Source organism: Chaetura pelagica, unplaced genomic scaffold (assembly GCF_000747805.2).
Source record: "Chaetura pelagica isolate M959 unplaced genomic scaffold, ChaPel_1.0 scaffold1116, whole genome shotgun sequence".
In the NCBI taxonomy this organism is placed as follows: domain Eukaryota; kingdom Metazoa; phylum Chordata; class Aves; order Apodiformes; family Apodidae; genus Chaetura; species Chaetura pelagica.
Window position 1 is genome coordinate 2,299 of NW_009953529.1, and position 17,136 is coordinate 19,434.

A 17,136-nucleotide genomic window follows, 5' to 3' on the forward strand; every position below is an offset into this window, starting at 1 on the left:
GGGGGTGTTGAAGGGCAGGTTGGATGGGGTTTGGAGCAGCCTGGGCTGGTGGGAGGTGTCCCTGCCCATGGGGGGGTTGGGACTGGATGATCTTGAAGGTCCCTCCCACGCATCCCATGGTTCTGTGGCTGTTGAGGGATAAATAAAGTTATAAATAAAGTTTTTCCCTGTGGGTTGAGAACCTGAGCCCCCTTCCCTCCCCTCCTCAGGGCTGGAGCTGATGAGTGATCAGCTCCTCTCTACGTCTGTGGATTTATGGGATGTACAGCCAAGCTCATCTTGTCTTCCCCCATCTCCACCCTCCTGTTCCCCCCCCAGAGCCATTGATAAGTGTGAGGTCCTGGTGAAGGATCTTTATTCCAAACTGGGCCTCCAGTACCGGGAGAGCAGCTCGGAGGAGGAGGACTCAGCCCAGCCCATGGAAGTGATTGAGATCCTGGACGAGGAGGATGAGGATGTGAATGTCATGAGCATCGAAGTCACCAAGAGCAGTTCAGTGCCTCCCTGGGGGGCTGGGGAGGCCTGTTTATCTCCTTAAATTCATCTTAAGAGTTCAATTTACTCTTTAAGTTGAGGTTGGACATGAGGAGGGAATTCATGAGGAGGGAATTCTGGAGAGGGAGGGTGGGGAGACCCTGGGCCAGGGAAGCTGTGGGATTTCTGGCTGCCCTATCCCTGGGGGTGTTGAAGGGCAGGTTGGATGAGGCTTGGAGCAACCTGGGCTGGTGGGAGGTGTCCCTGCCCATGGAGGGGTGGGACTGGATGATCTTTAGACCATGGAATGGTTTGGGTTGGAAGGGACCTTAAAGATCACCCAGATGATCCATTAAATGATCTTCAAGGTGGCTGCTCCATTCCTGAAAGTGTTGAAGGATCTGATGTGGGGTTTGGAGCAGCCTGGGCTGGTGGGAGGTGTCCCTGCCCATGCAGGGGGTGGGACTGGATGAGCTTTAAGGTCCTTCCAACCCAACCTGTGCTCCTCTCTCCCCACACAGGCACCAGCAATCCCAGGATCCCCAGGGATCACACTCTGGTGAGTGGGAAAAGCCCCCGTGGGTGGGTCTGGGGCAGCACTGGGGGCACTGCTGGGTTGGTGGGAAGAAAGAAGTTTCTTCATCTTGTCTTGCCCTGCAGCTGAGGGAGGCCATGGCTGCCATGAGGAAATCTGCCCAGGATGTGCAGAAATTTATGGATGCTGTGAACAGGAAAACAACAGCCCAGGAGGCACAGAAAGGTGGGAGAGGGACCTCCTGGGAACCCTCTGTCCTTCCCCTCACCCTGTCCAGCTCCTCAACCTGCCAGGTTTCTTTCTGGAAAAGAAAATAACTGTGTCACAGGATCCCAGAGTGGTGGGGTGGGAAGGGATCTCTGGAGATCATCCAGTCCAACCCCCTGCCAGAGCAGGGTCCCCTAGAGCAGATACCACAGGAACAAGTGCAGAGGGTTGGAAATGTCTCCAGGGGTGGAGCCTCCACCACCCCCTGGGCAGCCTGTCCCAGGGCTCTGCCACCCTCACAGGGAAGAATCATTCCTTCTGTTTAGGTGGATGGATCTTTCCCCACTGGAAGGATCCAGTGGGATCTCTCAGCTCCACAGTCCTGCTTTCCTTTCAGCCCTTTCCAAGGGCCAATCCAAGTGGGGCAGTTCCCATCACCTGAGAGGTTTTCAACGATGTTCAAAGCTCACCTGGGGGTGACTCCATCCAGGGAAACTGAGGCCCTGGGGCTGGGGAAATCCAGGGAACAACTCCTGCCTGGCTTCCAAGGGATCTTCTTCCAACTGCAGAGGCAGCACAAAGCTCTGGGCAGTTCCTAACCCACCTGCTGGTTGTTATTCCCTGGGTAGATGCTCAGAGCCCTCGGGAAGCTCCAGGCCCTGTCCAGCCCCCTCCTGCAGCAGCTGGGGGTGAGCTCAGCACCGATGGGGACCTGAGTGTGGGCATGAGGATCCTGGGCAAGAAGAGGACCAAGACGTGGCACAAGGGGACCCTGATCGCCATCCAGACGGTCGGTAGGTCCTGCTGGGCCCAGCTGGGGTGGGGAGAGCAGGGCAGAGCTCCAGCTGCCACCTGGAAGCAGCTGGGAAGGCCACACGACTCTGCAACCACATCTCACCCCAGGAGTCACTTCCTGAAAGGCTTTCCCAGGGTCACTGAGGCACCTTGGGTGGAAAAGACCTTCAGGATCCGAGTCCAACCTGACACAGGACAAATCCTTTCCTGAACCAAATCTCTCCATGGCTATAAAGCCCCTCCAGGGATGGTGACTCCACCCTGGGCAACCTCTTCCACTCGCTGACAGCCCTTTCAGTGAGGGAATTCTTCCCAACATCCCATCTGAACCCCCCCTGGCCCAGTGAGGCCGTTCCCTCTTGTCCCATCACTTGTAACTTCCTCGGACAGACCCACCCCCAGCTCCTCATACCCTCCTCCCAGGCAGTTGGAGGGAGCAAACAAGTTGAAAATCAGTTTCTGCATCTCAGATAAATTCTGAGCTTGGCTCGGGGTGGGGTTGAGCTTGTGTGGAGCCTCTTGGGTTGTGTTCTTACCTCACTCTGCCAAAATTATGTTGATTTGGGGGTGTCCAGCCTGGAGAGGAGAAGGCTCCAGGGAGACCTTAGAGCAGCTTCCAGTGCCTGAAGGGGCTCCAGGAAAGCTGGGGAGGGACTTGGGCCAAGGGCAGGGAGGGATGGGATGAGGGGGAGGGATGAAAACTGGGAGAGGGAGCTGGAGGTTGGAGCTGAGGAGGGAATTGTGGAGTGTGAGGGTGGGGAGAGCCTGGGCCAGGTTGCCCAGGGAAGCTGTGGCTGCCCCATCCCTGGGGGTGTTGAAGGGCAGGTTGGATGGGGCTTGGAGCAGCCTGGGCTGCTGGGAGGTGTCCCTGCCCATGCAGGGGGCTGGATCTAGATGATCTTTTCCAACCCATCCCATGCCTCCATGCAATGTCTCCCAGGTGCTGGCAAGAAGTACAAAGTGAAGTTTGACAACAAAGGGAAGAGTTTGCTCTCGGGCAACCACGTGGCCTATGACCTGCACCCCCGGCCCGAGCAGCCCTGCGTGGGCAGCCGCGTGGTGGCCAAGTACAAGGATGGCAACCAGGTCTGGCTCTATGCTGGCATCGTGGCTGAAACCCCCAATGTGAAGAACAAAGACAGGTCTGGATCCTCCCCCACAAAACTCCACCCCCTCCTCTCCCTTTTTTTTTTTTCTGGTGGGTTCATTTTAGGCAAAAAAAAAACCAACAACAAAAACACGAAGAATTAAAGGGTGGGTTTGTACGTTTGCTCACCTGGGAACCGGATGCTTTTCTTCCCCTCTGGGGACCTGGCTCTGCACCTTGTTTCTGCCTTATCTCTGGGTGGAGCTTCCCTGGGGTTATTCATGTCCCTGAGTCAGGAATTCTGCCTGGGAATTCATTCCAGTGATCCCAGAAACCTGGGGCTGGAGGCGGAACAGCCTGAGGAGGCAGCAGCTGGTGGCAGGAGTGTTGCCCAAGCACTTCAGGAGCAGAAATTGCAGCTCCAGGGGGGTTTGGTTGTGTGTAGATCAGGGCTTCACCCACGCTCTGCTTTGGGCTCCTGCTCTCTCTGAGGTTCATCAAGGAGTTAATGACCTGCTTTGTTAATCGCCTGCTTGGTTTCTGGGGCAGAAACACTCCGTGGTGTCAGTCCTGTCAGAACACCTGGGGATGAGCTGCCCCCCCTGCCCTCCCCGTGTCCCAGGGTGGTTATTCCAGGCAGGCAGGGGCACGTCCAGCCTGGCAGGAACCCCCTTTCCCGGGGATCCCCCCGGAGGTGTCCCCAGCTCCCTTTGGGTCACTGTGCAGCCTCTGCTGCTCTGTCCAAAAGATCCAAACCCATCATTTCTTGCAGGGTTTAGGAGCAGTCAGGCTGTGGTTTGTCCTCCTTTGCCTCTTGGCTCTGGGAGCAGAGGGATCTCTGGGTGCACTGGGATCTCTGGGAACTGCCCTGGGGACACGGGGGAAGCAGCAGCGCTGCAGAGCTCATCCCCTCCTGGCCAAGGGATCCCTTCAGCCCATCCTCATCCCCCAGACCTGCTCCTTGGGGACTGCCAGGAGAAGCAGGAGAGCTGCCCTCTGACGTGGGGCCGCATCTTCTGCTCCATTTCTCATTCCACCTTCTCTTGCCTCTTCTCCAGGTTCCTGATCTTCTTCGACGACGGATACGCTTCCTACGTCAAGGAGTGGGAGCTCTACCCCGTCTGCAGGCCACGTGAGTGGCTCCTGACTCTGGGCTTGGGTGGAGGGCCCTTGGGATCAGGGGACACACTGTCCCCTCCGTGTGTCCCTGCAGCTGTTGGCCATGGGAGCTGCAGGGAATGGGGTTATTCCCAGCAGAGGGAGAGTGCTGAGCACAGCTGGAGCCACAACTCCCACCGCTCGGGATCGCTGCTCAGCCCTGGTGTAAAAATCAGCATTACTGAGTCTTTCCTCTGCTTCCCTTTCTCCCACCTGTTCCTCTGGGCAGTGAAGAAGGCCTGGGAGGACATTGAGGACGTTTCCTGCCGGGATTTCATCGAGGAGTACATCACAGCCTACCCCAACCGGCCCATGGTGCTGCTCAAGAGTGGGCAGCTGATCAAAACCGAGTGGGAGGGGACCTGGTGGAAATCCAGGGTGGAAGAAGTGGATGGCAGCCTGGTCAAAATCCTCTTCCTGGTAGGGCAGTTTCCCTGCTCCCATTAGAGGGGATTAACTGGGGCTGGGGTCAGTTGCTCACAACCAGTTCCCTCCCTGTGCCAGGCAGGAACAGGCAGGTGTTTTACTCTAGTAGGCCAAGGGCCCATTTCTGCCACCATTTATGTGACAAAAGCTTCACAAGCCTCTTGGAGCCTTTTGATACTTCCCAGTGGCTGATGAACAGGAAACAAACCTGTCACCTGCAGGAACTGTCCTGATTCCTTCCTGGGTGTGAGCCCCTCGCTGGGTCTTCTGTCCAAATCCAAGGGGCTTGGCTTGGGAAGCAGGAGAAGAAGTGGGCAGAAGCTGCAATGTTCTGTAATTCTGTGCTATTCTGGGATGGGAGATCCTGCCTGTTCCAATTCCACCCGTTGCAGGGAGGGAACAGACCCAGGTCTTGGCTCCAGTCCTGCCTAGATAACCACATGGCCCCAGGAGAGCACATGGTGCACATTGGGCCTCCCTGGCCCAGGGTGGATCCAGGCTGTGCAGGGGAGTTTGTTTGTCTCCTGAGGGAGCCTGGTGTCACCAGCAGCTCCTCGTTAGCTGCTGGGCTGAGGACAGACCTGGGTTTGAGGTTTGAGCCCTTGGTATTGGGCCTCTCTTAGACCAGAGGTGGGTTTGCAGTCAGTGCTCCCCCAGACGGGATGAATTCCTCCATCTTCTCGTGGCTCTGTGCTCTTCCTTCAATGCTTTGCCTCCTTGCCATTCCATTCTGCTCCTTGGAAAAGCCTCCCAGGTCTGTGCTGTGGCTCTGGAGGCTCCTGCCAGGGCTGCTGCCAACGTTCCCTGCTCCCTCCTGCAGGACGACAAGCGCTGCGAGTGGATCTACCGCGGCTCCACGCGCCTGGAGCCCATGTTCAGCATGAAAACCTCCACGGCCTCCACCCAGGAGAAGAAGCAAAGTGGCCAAGCCAGGACCCGTCCCAACGTCGGTGTGTGGCACCTGTGTCCTTCACCTGGGTCCTGGGCTTGGGGTGAACCCTGGGGGAATGGGGGGTTGTTTATTTTTTAGCAGAACCGCTGGAGATGGGAGGTTTGCAGGGAGGTTTTGCTCCTGATGAAAAGATGCCACAAATCATAGAATCACAGAATGTCTTGGGTTGGAAAGGACCTCTAAAGGTCATCTAGTCCAACCCCCCTACAATAAGCAGGGACGTCTCCAGCTAGACCAGGTTACTCAGAGCCCTGTCAAGCCTGACCTTGAATGTCTCCAGGGATGGGGCCTCCACCACCTTCCTAGGCAAACCCTTTCAATGATCCACCAGCCTCACAGTAAATAACTTCTTCCTCATATCCAACCTAAATCCACCCTTTTCCAGCTTAAAACCATCACCCAGTGTCCTACAAAACCAGACTGCAGAGGTGTGAAGTGGCCAGAATCCATCTGGGGTGACAGATTGTGACACAAAGCTCAGCCAGTGACCCTGTGTTGATTGCCAGGGGCTCTGCTCCAATTGCCTTTGGGAGCTAAATCAGTATTTGGTGGCCAGTGCAACGAATTTAGATTGATGGTGGAGACTCTTCTTGTCAAGACGTGGCTTTTTTGGGAAGTAAATTGGTACCTGGTGGCCAGTTCCACAGATTTGGGTGGCTGGTGGAGACTCTTCTGATTGAGATTGGCTTTTTTCGGGAGCTGCAGCAGCATTTGGTGACCAGTTCCACAGACTTGGGTTGCTGGTGGAGACTTCTCACTGAGACATGGCTTTCCCCCTTCCCCAGGTGCTGTCAGGAGCAGAGGCCCCGTGGTTCAGTACACCCAGGATCTGACAGGAGCTGCTCCCCAGTACAAGCCCGTGGAGCAGCAGCCAGTGGCCTTGCTGGCCACGCGTTCCATGTCCCCTGCTGAGATGGAGTAAGTACCAGAGCCAGTTCCCTGCTCCCACCTCTGCCTCCTTTGCTTTCCATCTCCAGCTCTTTCAGGCACCACCCTCTCTGTGTTGGGGTGTCCTCAGGTGCAGGTTTCCTCCCTGGCTTGTTTCCTGGTGACACAAACTGGTTTTAGGGTCTCACTTCAAGGGGGAAGCTCTAGAGCAAAGCTGCTGGAGGAGCAGCTGGGGGAGGGAGAGCTGGCAGGCAGCCCCCCCCAAGCCAAACTCTGGGCTCAGGCTTTGCACTTGATGTATTTCCAAGTCAGGACGTTTACTCCTTCTCTTCTGAAAATCTGAATTGCTCCCTCGTGTCACGATCCAGGCCCTGGCCCCCGGCTGCCTCGTGTCCCTCCACTCGGACCGACCTCGTGGACCTCAATGACTTCCGAGGCACTGAGAGCTGGGGATCCATGGGTGGTCCCGGTGGTCCCGGCCCAAACCCGGTCAAGTTCAGCCACGGCCAAGTCACACACGTGCCTCCTGCTACCAGGGGCCCCAGAGGGACCTTCTCGGAGGTGCAGGCCAGGGCAGAAGGAGGCCTGGATGGAGGAGGAGCTCGGCCGGGTGAGGAAGGGAGCGTGTTGGAGCCCAGCGAGGCACCCGAGCACGGGCTCTGGGACTTGAGTCACTCCCCAGGGGAGAGAGAAGCTGCCCCCGTTCATTTTTGCCACCACTGTGGATTTCCCATCCGCGTTTATGGCCGCCTGGCCCCCTGCCAGCACGTCTTCTGCTGTGACTGTGCCCTGCTGCACGGGCAGCGGGGGGCGCGGAGCTGTCCCAGCTGCGGGGAACCGGTGCAGCGCGTCACTCTGTACCCTCCCGAAGCCCTCCAGGCATAGCAGCAGCTTTGGGACCCAACCTGCAGCCTCAGGAGGGGGCTCAAGCACCAGTGCAATAGGACTCCTGGAGGTGGGGGCTTACTTGGAAGTGTTTCTCCTGTGCCATCCCAAGCCAGAGCTGAGAATCGAAGCCCGACTGGCCTTTCTCCTCATCTGTTCAGCAGCACAAAGAGAGGCTGATGCCAAAGGCCTGTGAGGAACCACATCCTCATCCAGGACCCCTCTGAGCCCAGGAAGATCCAGGCAGCTGGAGCTGCAGGAAGGATGTGCAGGGACCAGGCCAAAGCTGGACTGAAGGACCGGCCCACCCACAGCCTGACCAGTCCCTCCCTCTCCATCAACATTCCCCAGAGCTCCTGCAAGAAACACTTGTTTTTCCCTCTCTCCCCACAGAGGCTGTGACTTTAGGGTCTTGCTCTCAGGTCTAAGACAAACAGACACTACAAACACTGCCCTGCCCTTACCTAGAGAGCTGCTCAGCAGGACCAGGTTTCCATGTCTGAAGGCAGCAGCTGTACCCATGTCCTGCTGTCCCAGGGGAAACTGTTGGGTTAAAATACAAGGGTTTTAGATTATTAAAACTGGGAGAACGGATCCTACAGCTTGGTGTGCTGTTTACTCTGAGGAAGGTCTTTGCTCTCTAGTTCTCTTTGCTCTCTAGTTTCCCTTTCAATTTGTTCTGTGGTGCCAGGGAGCTGCCAGCAGCCAGTCCTGCCTGTTGAGAGCCCTTTGACAGGAGCTTTTGTCTCTTGCAAGGAGTGTTCACACCTTGCACCTTACTTGGGCAGGGTGTTTGCAGAAGTAGTTGTCCCTCCTGCTCTCACCATCTCCTCCCTTTCTGCCCTGATAACATAACTATGTTCTTCCACTTGTAGGAAAACCTGGTTTGGGTTGTTTTTCTGTTCCATGGATTGAAAACTCCTGCAGTTGTTTCCTCAGGGTGTGAGAGTTGGTGGCTTCCAGGTGCCTCCCACCTTCCTGGGGCTGCAGAGGTGTCGGGGAGCCCCTTGTCACCCTTTCCTCAGGGATGTTATTACATTCCCTGGCACAATCTTATCTTGGTGTGGACAGAAGAGTCCTCTGTCCTGCCGTCTGGCCCCCTGCCAGCACGTCTTCTGCTGTGACTGTGCCCTGCTGCACGGGCAGCGGGGGGCGCGGAGCTGTCCCAGCTGCGGGGAACCGGTGCAGCGCGTCACTCTGTACCCTCCCGAAGCCCTCCAGGCATAGCAGCAGCTTTGGGACCCAACCTGCAGCCTCAGGAGGGGGCTCAAGCACCAGTGCAATAGGACTCCTGGAGGTGCGGGCTTACTTGGAAGTGTTTCTCCTGTGCCATCCCAAGCCAGAGCTGAGAATCGAAGCCCGACTGGCCTTTCTCCTCATCTGTTCAGCAGCACAAAGAGAGGCTGATGCCAAAGGCCTGTGAGGAACCACATCCTCATCCAGGACCCCTCTGAGCCCAGGAAGATCCAGGCAGCTGGAGCTGCAGGAAGGATGTGCAGGGACCAGGCCAAAGCTGGACTGAAGGACCGGCCCACCCACAGCCTGACCAGTCCCTCCCTCTCCATCAACATTCCCCAGAGCTCCTGCAAGAAACACTTGTTTTTCCCTCTCTCCCCACAGAGGCTGTGACTTTAGGGTCTTGCTCTCAGGTCTAAGACAAACAGACACTACAAACACTGCCCTGCCCTTACCTAGAGAGCTGCTCAGCAGGACCAGGTTTCCATGTCTGAAGGCAGCAGCTGTACCCATGTCCTGCTGTCCCAGGGGAAACTGTTGGGTTAAAATACAAGGGTTTTAGATTATTAAAACTGGGAGAACGGATCCTACAGCTTGGTGTGCTGTTTACTCTGAGGAAGGTCTTTGCTCTCTAGTTCTCTTTGCTCTCTAGTTTCCCTTTCAATTTGTTCTGTGGTGCCAGGGAGCTGCCAGCAGCCAGTCCTGCCTGTTGAGAGCCCTTTGACAGGAGCTTTTGTCTCTTGCAAGGAGTGTTCACACCTTGCACCTTACCTGGGCAGGGTGTTTGCAGAAGTAGTTGTCCCTCCTGCTCTCACCATCTCCTCCCTTTCTGCCCTGATAACATAACTATGTTCTTCCACTTGTAGGAAAACCTGGTTTGGGTTGTTTTTCTGTTCCATGGATTGAAAACTCCTGCAGTTGTTTCCTCAGGGTGTGAGAGTTGGTGGCTTCCAGGTGCCTCCCACCTTCCTGGGGCTGCAGAGGTGTCGGGGAGCCCCTTGTCACCCTTTCCTCAGGGATGTTATTACATTCCCTGGCACAATCTTATCTTGGTGTGGACAGAAGAGTCCTCTGTCCTTGTTCCTCCCACTGCTGTGTCCCTGCTCTGTGCAGTCTTGTCTCTGCTCTCGCAGAGGGTTCTTGTTTGTCCAGCTTCCTGAAGGGGAGGCCTTGGGCACCCTCCTTGTGCTCCCTCTCCCCCTCCTGCCTCCCTTCCACATCAGCAGCAGAACTCAGAAGTCATCTGGAGATGTAGCCAAGTGCTGGGGCTTGGTGGGGGGATCACAAGTCCTCCGAAACAGGCTGATTTTCACACTCCTTAAGAAAAGAACCCGCTCGGATTCTACTGCTGTTGGCTGCTTGGGGGGTTGTTTTGACTGTCCCTGAAATCCCACCAGCTGCACGACCTTGTGTCTCTTGTGAATCTCCTCCCTTCCTCCCTCCTGTAGGTGCCCTGACAGTCAGCTGGCCCAGTCGAGGAAGCAGGTGGCCAAGAAAAGCACGTCCTTCCGTCCCAGCTCCGTGGGCTCCGGCCAGTCCTCGCCCCCGCCACCTGTCCCAGGGGACACGGCCCCAGCAGGGAGGAGCAGCACGACCCAGCACCGGTGAGCAGGGCTTGGTGGCACCTGGTGCCACCCCCAGGGCCTCAGGAGAGTGTGGGATGCTGCTGCAGGTCTGGGGCTGCTTTGGTTTGGTTTGTCATGGACAGCTTTGCCATCTCGTCCTCCCCTGAGCATGTCTTCCTCTTACCTGAGAATCAGAGAATCATAGAATGGTTAGAGTTGGAAAGGACCTTTAAGATCATTTAGAACCAACCCCCTGCATGGGTAGAGACAGCTTCTACCAGCCCAAGTTGTTCCAAACCCCACATTAGATCCTTGAACACTTCCGGGGATAGAGCAGCCACCTGGAAGATCATTGAATGGATCATTTGGGTGGTCTTTAAGGTCTCTTCCAACCCAAACCATTCCATGATCTAAAGATCATCTGGATCCAACCCCCTGCATGGGCAGGGACACCTCCCACCAGCCCAGGTTGCTCCAAGCTCCATCCAATCTGCCCTTGGACACTTCCAGGGATGGGGCAGCCACAGCTTCCCTGGGCAACCTGTCTCAGGGTCTCCCCACCCTCACAGGGAAGAATTTCTTCCCAACCTCAATCTCCCTCTCCCATTTTGAATCCATTCCCCCTTGTCCTCTCACCATAAGCCAACTACAATGCACCCAAGCCAACGGGGTGTCCCAGCACGTAACAACCAACTATTTCAATGGGAACAAGGTGCCCCAAGTCCCCCCTGCAGCTGCCAGGATTGGGCAGGTCTCCTCCTCCAACCCTGTCCCTCCCCCTGCCCAGGCTCCCGGCACAGCCCTTCCACGGCATGATGGACCGCGTGCCCAACGAGCCGTCCTACCGCGCCCCACTGGAGAAGCTCTTCTACCTGCCCCACGTCTGCAGCTACACCTGCCTGTCCCGGGTCCGGCCCATCTGCAGCGACCAGTACCGCAGCAAGAACCCGCTGCTCATCCCCCTGCTCTACGACTTCCGGCGCATGACGGCACGGCGCCGCGTCAACCGCAAGATGGGCTTCCACGTCCTCTACAAGACCCCCTGCGGGCTGTCCCTCCGGACCATGCAGGAGATCGAGCGCTACCTGTTCGAGACAGACTGTGACTTCCTGTTCCTGGAGATGTTCTGCCTGGATCCTTACGTCTTGGTGGATCGGAAGTTCCAGCCTTACAAACCTTACTACTACATCGCGGACATCACCAAGGGGAAGGAGGACGTGCCGCTCTCCTGCGTCAACGAGATCGACAACACGCCGCCACCGCAGGTGGCCTACAGCAAGGAGCGCATCCCGGGCAAGGGCGTCTACATCAACACCAGCTGGGAGTTCCTGGTGGGCTGTGACTGCAGGGATGGCTGCCGGGACAAGTAGGTGACTCCTCAACCTGGGCCTGGAGGGTAGGGAACAGCACCCAGCCCTGTGGGCAACCCAAGGTGGAGCTGCTCCAGACCGTGAGCCCACGTGGCTTGAGTGGGTCACGGGTTTGACTTCAGGTCAAGCTCTGCCTTGCACTGAAAGATGGGATTTCTTGGTTGGAAAAGATCTTTAACATCATTGAGTCCAACCATAACCCAACCCTACCAACCATGAACCCAACTTCCGCAACCATAACCCAACGCTACCAGTCATGATGAACCCAACCCCACCAGCCATGAACCCAACCCTACCAGCCATAACCAAACTCTACCCAGCCCAGTGCTAACCTACAGGGCTTTGAAACACCTCCAGGGGTGGGGACTCTACCACCCCTGTGGGCAGCCTGTCCCAGTGGTTAACCACCCTTTCAGGATAGCCACACCAGTGCTGACACAAGCCAGGATGTTGGTGGCCTCCTTGGCCACCTGGACACCCACTAGGTCACATTGAGCTGCTCTCAGCCAACACCTCCAGGTCCTTTTCCTCTTTGCAAACCGATGTCACTCACCTTGAAGACACGGGTGGGATTTTCTGTCTCTCCAGGTCCAAGTGTGCCTGTCACCAGCTGACAGTCCAAGCCACGGCCTGCACCCCTGGTGGGCAGATGAACCCCAACTCAGGCTACCAGCACAAGAGGCTGGAGGAGTGCCTCCCCACAGGGTAAGCAGAGCTAGGTCTTCTCCTTCCTTCACCAACACCAGCCCCAGAAACATGGTCTCCAGGACTGGGCAGGATTTCCCAGAGCTAAGTGCAGATCCTGGAAACCTGTTCTTGATTCACCTGCTCACACCTGGACCAGGATCTCGGTGCATTGCCCTAGAACTTGGCAATTGCACAGAAGCATGAAGGGTGGAAAAGACCCAAGTCCAACCATCAACCCAACCCCACCATGCCACTAAACCACGTCCCCTGGTGCCACATCTTGAACCCCTCCAGGAGTGGTGACTCCAGCACTGCCCTGGGCAACCTGTCCCAGTGCTTGACCACTCCTTCAGTGAGGAAACTTCCCAAGATCCCACCTGAACCTCCCCTGGCCCAACTTGAGGCCATTCCCCTCTCCCTACCCAGCTGAGCTTTAAGCCACCACTGCAAGCCCCTCTGTGTCCTTCCTGGTGCAGCACCAAGCCCTGGGCTATCACTTCAGCCATTTTGGTCACTTGATGGTCACTCTTCTCCTTCCCTGCAGGGTTTACGAGTGCAACAAGAGGTGCAAGTGCAACATCAACATGTGCACCAACCGGCTGGTCCAGCACGGGCTCCAGGTCCGGCTCCAGTTGTTCAAGACCCAGAACAAGGGCTGGGGGATCCGCTGCCTGGACGACATTGCCAAGGGCTCCTTTGTCTGCATCTATGCAGGTAGGAGGAACCAGCAGGTGGAAGGTTTGAAGCAGGGGTGAGGAGCCTTCGTGGAGGCCAGTTCTTTACCCTTCTGGTCCCGTTCAGGTGGGAATGTGCTTTGGGTTGAGGATAGGAGGGTGTTGGAGGAGATCCTGGTTGGGTCAGGCCTGGGAGCTCAGCTTTTTTTATTGCCCAACCTGGCAGAAGGGCCATGAAGCTCTTCCTGTGCTCTTGGAGGTGACAGGGAAGAAAAAGCTGAGATGATGAATTTGCAGCTCTTCGAGTTCCAGGTCAATGTCCCACCTGCCCAGTGTGGCTGCAGAAAACAGCAGCACCCAGAGAAGCACCCAGCTCCCCAGGGCTTCTGCTGGGGTGGATCAACACGTCCCTGCTTCCTGTTGACACCCACCCTGCCACAAACCCAGCAAATGCAGAAGTTGTGGTGCCTCTGAAGGCAGCTGACCAGGGCTGAGCTCCAGCTCTGGTGGTGCCTTTTCTCTGTACCACAGGTGCCCTGGCTGAAGTGCTTTGGAGAGGTTTCACAGAATCTGGGTGGAAAAGACCTTGAAGTTCATGGAGTCCAGCCATGAACCCAAGTCTCCCCAGCCCAGGGCTAACCCATGTCCCTCAGCACCACATCTACAGGGCTTTGAAACACCTCCAGGGATGGGGACCCCACCACCCCCCTGGACAGCCTGTCCCAGTGGTTAATTACCTGACCAGTAAAATGGTAATTAAACCTTGATGGGAGTTTGGATGTGATTCTGTGGTTCTGTTAGTGGGGACCCACTTCAGCCACATGCTTCAGATTTTCATTACCTTAAGAACCAGGTTGTCCTTTCCCAGCCCAGCTTTGGATCGAGGTTGTTCCCATCGTGTTTGCTCCTCCATGAGCCTTTGGGAAGGATGAAACTGAGAGGGTGGGAACATCATCCCTGGAAAACTCACCCTTGGTTTTCTCTTGCCCCCAGGGAAGATCCTGACAGATGACTTTGCTGACAAGGAAGGGCTGGAGATGGGTGACGAGTACTTCGCAAACCTGGACCACATCGAGAGCGTGGAGAACTTCAAGGAGGGCTACGAGAGCGACGCCAAGTGCTCTTCTGACAGCAGCGGGGTGGACCTGAAGGACGAGGAGGATGAGCAGACAGGCACTGAGGAGCAGGAGGAGTCCAACGAGGACAGCTCTGACGACAACTTCTGCAAGGACGAGGACTTCAGCACCAGCTCGGTGTGGCGCAGCTACGCCACGCGGCGCCAGACGCGGGGCCAGAAGGAGAATGGGCTGTCAGAAACGGCCTCCAAGGACTCGGGGCTCACCCGGCAGATCAGCCACGAGGAGACAGTGGCCACGGCCTCCTGTAAACTGCCTGTGTCAGAGGAGACCTCCAAGAACAAGGTGGCCTCGTGGCTGAGCTCCAACACCATGTCCGAGGGCTTCCAGGACAACGACAGCGCCTCCTCCTTCAAGATGAGTGAAGGTGGAGAAGCCAAACCCGGGAAAACGGAGCTCCCTGGGGAGAGGGAGAAACTCACTGGCCCTGCCCTGGGAGACCTGGATGGGGAGTCAAAGGCCGTGAAGAAAGATGTAAGGGAGGAGCAGTGGGGAGATGGAGGTGGTGTCTGACCACCCCCTACTCTGGCCCTCTGCTGTGTGGGATGTGGAGGGTGGGAGACCCCTGGAGCACCCCTGGAGCGGGTGTCACACCAAGCAGGGGAGTGGGACAGCCAACTTCTTGTCCCTGGGTGGTGTTCAGGGCACATTTCCACAGGAGGGCTGAGGTGTGGTCCAAATTTCAATCTTCTGTTCTTCTCCCCTCTGCAGGAACCCGAAGATTCCTCTAAAATTCCCGGGTAAGGCTCCTTAAATTGTTACTTTCCAGCTTTTTATCTCCAAACATCACTCTGGGTTGAGTTGCTGCTACTCCAGGGCTGCCCTGAACTGTGAATGCCAAGGGGGGAGGCCCAGGGGGGTTTGGGCTGGTCCAGCTTGTCCAGCTCCCAGTGTTCCTCAGCTGCTCCAGCCCTGCCTGGCTCAGGCTCCCCCTGGAGCTGCAGGTGGAGCTGCTCTCATGTCTCCCTGCAGGCTGAGCACCCTGGGCAGGATGTACGGGTACAACCCCAGCCCCCCGAAGCTGGAGGGGATCCGGAGGCCGACCAGCCGGACAGCCCTGCTGCAGAGCCGGCGCCACTCGCTGCCCCCGCAGCCCCCGGCCGACGTGAGCGGGGGTCCCGGGGGGTGGGCTGAGCCCTGCCTCCCTCCAGCCCTGCTGGGGGGCACCTGGAACCTCCCCTGGGGTCGTTCCCAGTTGAGCACCAGTGCAGGGATCATGGTGTGTGGTTTGAGTTCCTTCACACCAGGGGCCTATTGCTCAGCAGAGCCGGGGTGAGGAGCAATCCCAGGGGTGTCCTTTGGTTTTTGGGGTCTTCTCCCCCTCCTTGGAAAAGCCAACGGGTGGGATGGTGGAGACCCTGGAAGTGCTGGTCCTGAGATCCTGCTGCCTTTCCAAGCTCTGGCCTGGGGAGATGGGGTTTCAGTCCTGGTCTGGCTCTGATTGTGATGTCCACACATTTCTAAAGGGCTTCCCAGAGCCTGGAGATCTTCTGGGAGAGAGCAGGGGCAAAGGGGGTCCTGGGTGTCACCAGGGAAGCCAGGGAGCTCTGCAGGCCCCCGAGCCCAAGGCTGTTGCTGCCTCCCACAGGACGTGATGACGCTGTCGAGCACCAGCGACAGCGACGGGGAGAACGGGCAGGGGGCAGCAGGACACACCCCGGGAGCCACCAACGACAGCGACGACATCCAGACCATCTCCTCAGGCTCTGAGGATGAGGAAGGGGATGACAAGAAAAACTCCTCGTCTGGCTCAGGTGAGGAAGGCTGCTGGGGGAGGGACAGAGGGGCTGAGATACAGGAAGAAATTGAGGCCAGGAACCTCCAGGAGGGGCTGAGGAGGGACAGAGCCCGACGTGTCCTGCCCCAGGCTCCTCTAACCATCGAGGTCTGAAGCTTCTCCAGGTGGTGGTTGGGACAGGAGTTCCCAACCCACTCCTCAAGTACAAGATACTTGTGGGTATCTAAGAAAAAGTAGCTGTGAGGCTGGTTCTGGTGGGTCTTCCAGCTCTGCTGGGTTGAGAGAAGAACTTGGGTGTTCCCAGGAGCCACCCCAGGGTGGGATTTTAGGTGGAAGCTGATCCCTGAGGGGTTTGTTGCCCGCGTGGAAGAGGAGAGCAGCACTGCAGGGTTCCTCCTCTGGAAGCTGGGGAGGTGGCAGCAGGGTTGGCTCCTCTGTGGCAGGTCCTGTGAAGAGGCAGGTGGCCGTGAAGTCCACCCGTGGGTTTGCCCTGAAATCCACCCACGGAATCGCCATCAAACCCACCAGCATGGCGGCGGAGAGCGCCCCGGTGCGCCGCACCACGCGGCAGTTCTACGACGGGGAGGAGTCCTGCTACATCATTGATGCCAAACTGGAGGGCAACCTGGGCCGGTACCTCAACGTGAGTCACCAGCTGAGCAGGGAAAGGGGTGGATTTCATGGACTGGGTTGGGTTGGAAGGATCTTCAAGAGCATCCAGATCCAACCCCCTGCATGGGCAGGGACACCTCCCAGCAGCCCAGGCTGCTCCAAGCCCCATCCAACCTGCCCTTCAACACCCCCAGGGATGGGGCAGCCACAGCTTCCCTGGGCAACCTGGCCCAGGCTCTCCCCACCCTCACACTCCACAATTCCCTCCTCAGCTCCAACCTCCAGCTCCCTCTCCCACTTTTCATCCCTCCCCCTCATCCCATCCCTCCCTGCCCTTGTCCCAAGTCCCTCCCCAGCTTTCCTGGAGCCCCTTCAGAGACTGGAAGCTGCTCTAAGGTCTCCCTGGAGCCTTCTCCTCTCCAGACTGACCTGTTTCACTGTCTCACTCCCCCTCCCACTAAAGAATTTCTTGCCCATGTCCAACCCAATTCTCTTCTCTTCCATGAGGACCTATTTGGGCTGCCCTGCCTGGCCTGGGGGGCTGTTCCTCCCCAGGACTAGAGAAAACAGTAAAAAAAGTGGGAAGGGAGCAGGACTAGAGGCTGTTTTTCCCCACCCCAGGGAGGCAGCTGCTCCAGCCCCGTGACCAGCAGGGTGGCCAAGTCCTCCATTACCTTTGTGAGCTGGGTCTTCTGACTCATCCTGCCCTGG

At 57.3% G+C, this 17,136-nt stretch overlaps 1 protein-coding gene across 1 annotated transcript in view; it reads left to right on the plus strand.

Moving 5' to 3' along the window:
- The window catches only part of SETDB1 (SET domain, bifurcated 1), a 20,493-nt gene that overhangs the window by 806 nt on the left and 2,551 nt on the right, over positions 1-17,136 (plus strand). The window contains 18 exon segments of the mRNA XM_009999490.1: positions 269-491; positions 996-1,033; positions 1,135-1,234; positions 1,846-2,010; positions 2,952-3,153; positions 4,157-4,230; positions 4,486-4,676; positions 5,503-5,632; positions 6,420-6,552; positions 10,092-10,271; positions 10,996-11,574; positions 12,167-12,283; positions 12,810-12,979; positions 13,933-14,563; positions 14,792-14,815; positions 15,048-15,180; positions 15,664-15,829; positions 16,257-16,456. Coding sequence (XP_009997792.1) covers positions 269-491; positions 996-1,033; positions 1,135-1,234; positions 1,846-2,010; positions 2,952-3,153; positions 4,157-4,230; positions 4,486-4,676; positions 5,503-5,632; positions 6,420-6,552; positions 10,092-10,271; positions 10,996-11,574; positions 12,167-12,283; positions 12,810-12,979; positions 13,933-14,563; positions 14,792-14,815; positions 15,048-15,180; positions 15,664-15,829; positions 16,257-16,456 — 3,456 coding nt within the window.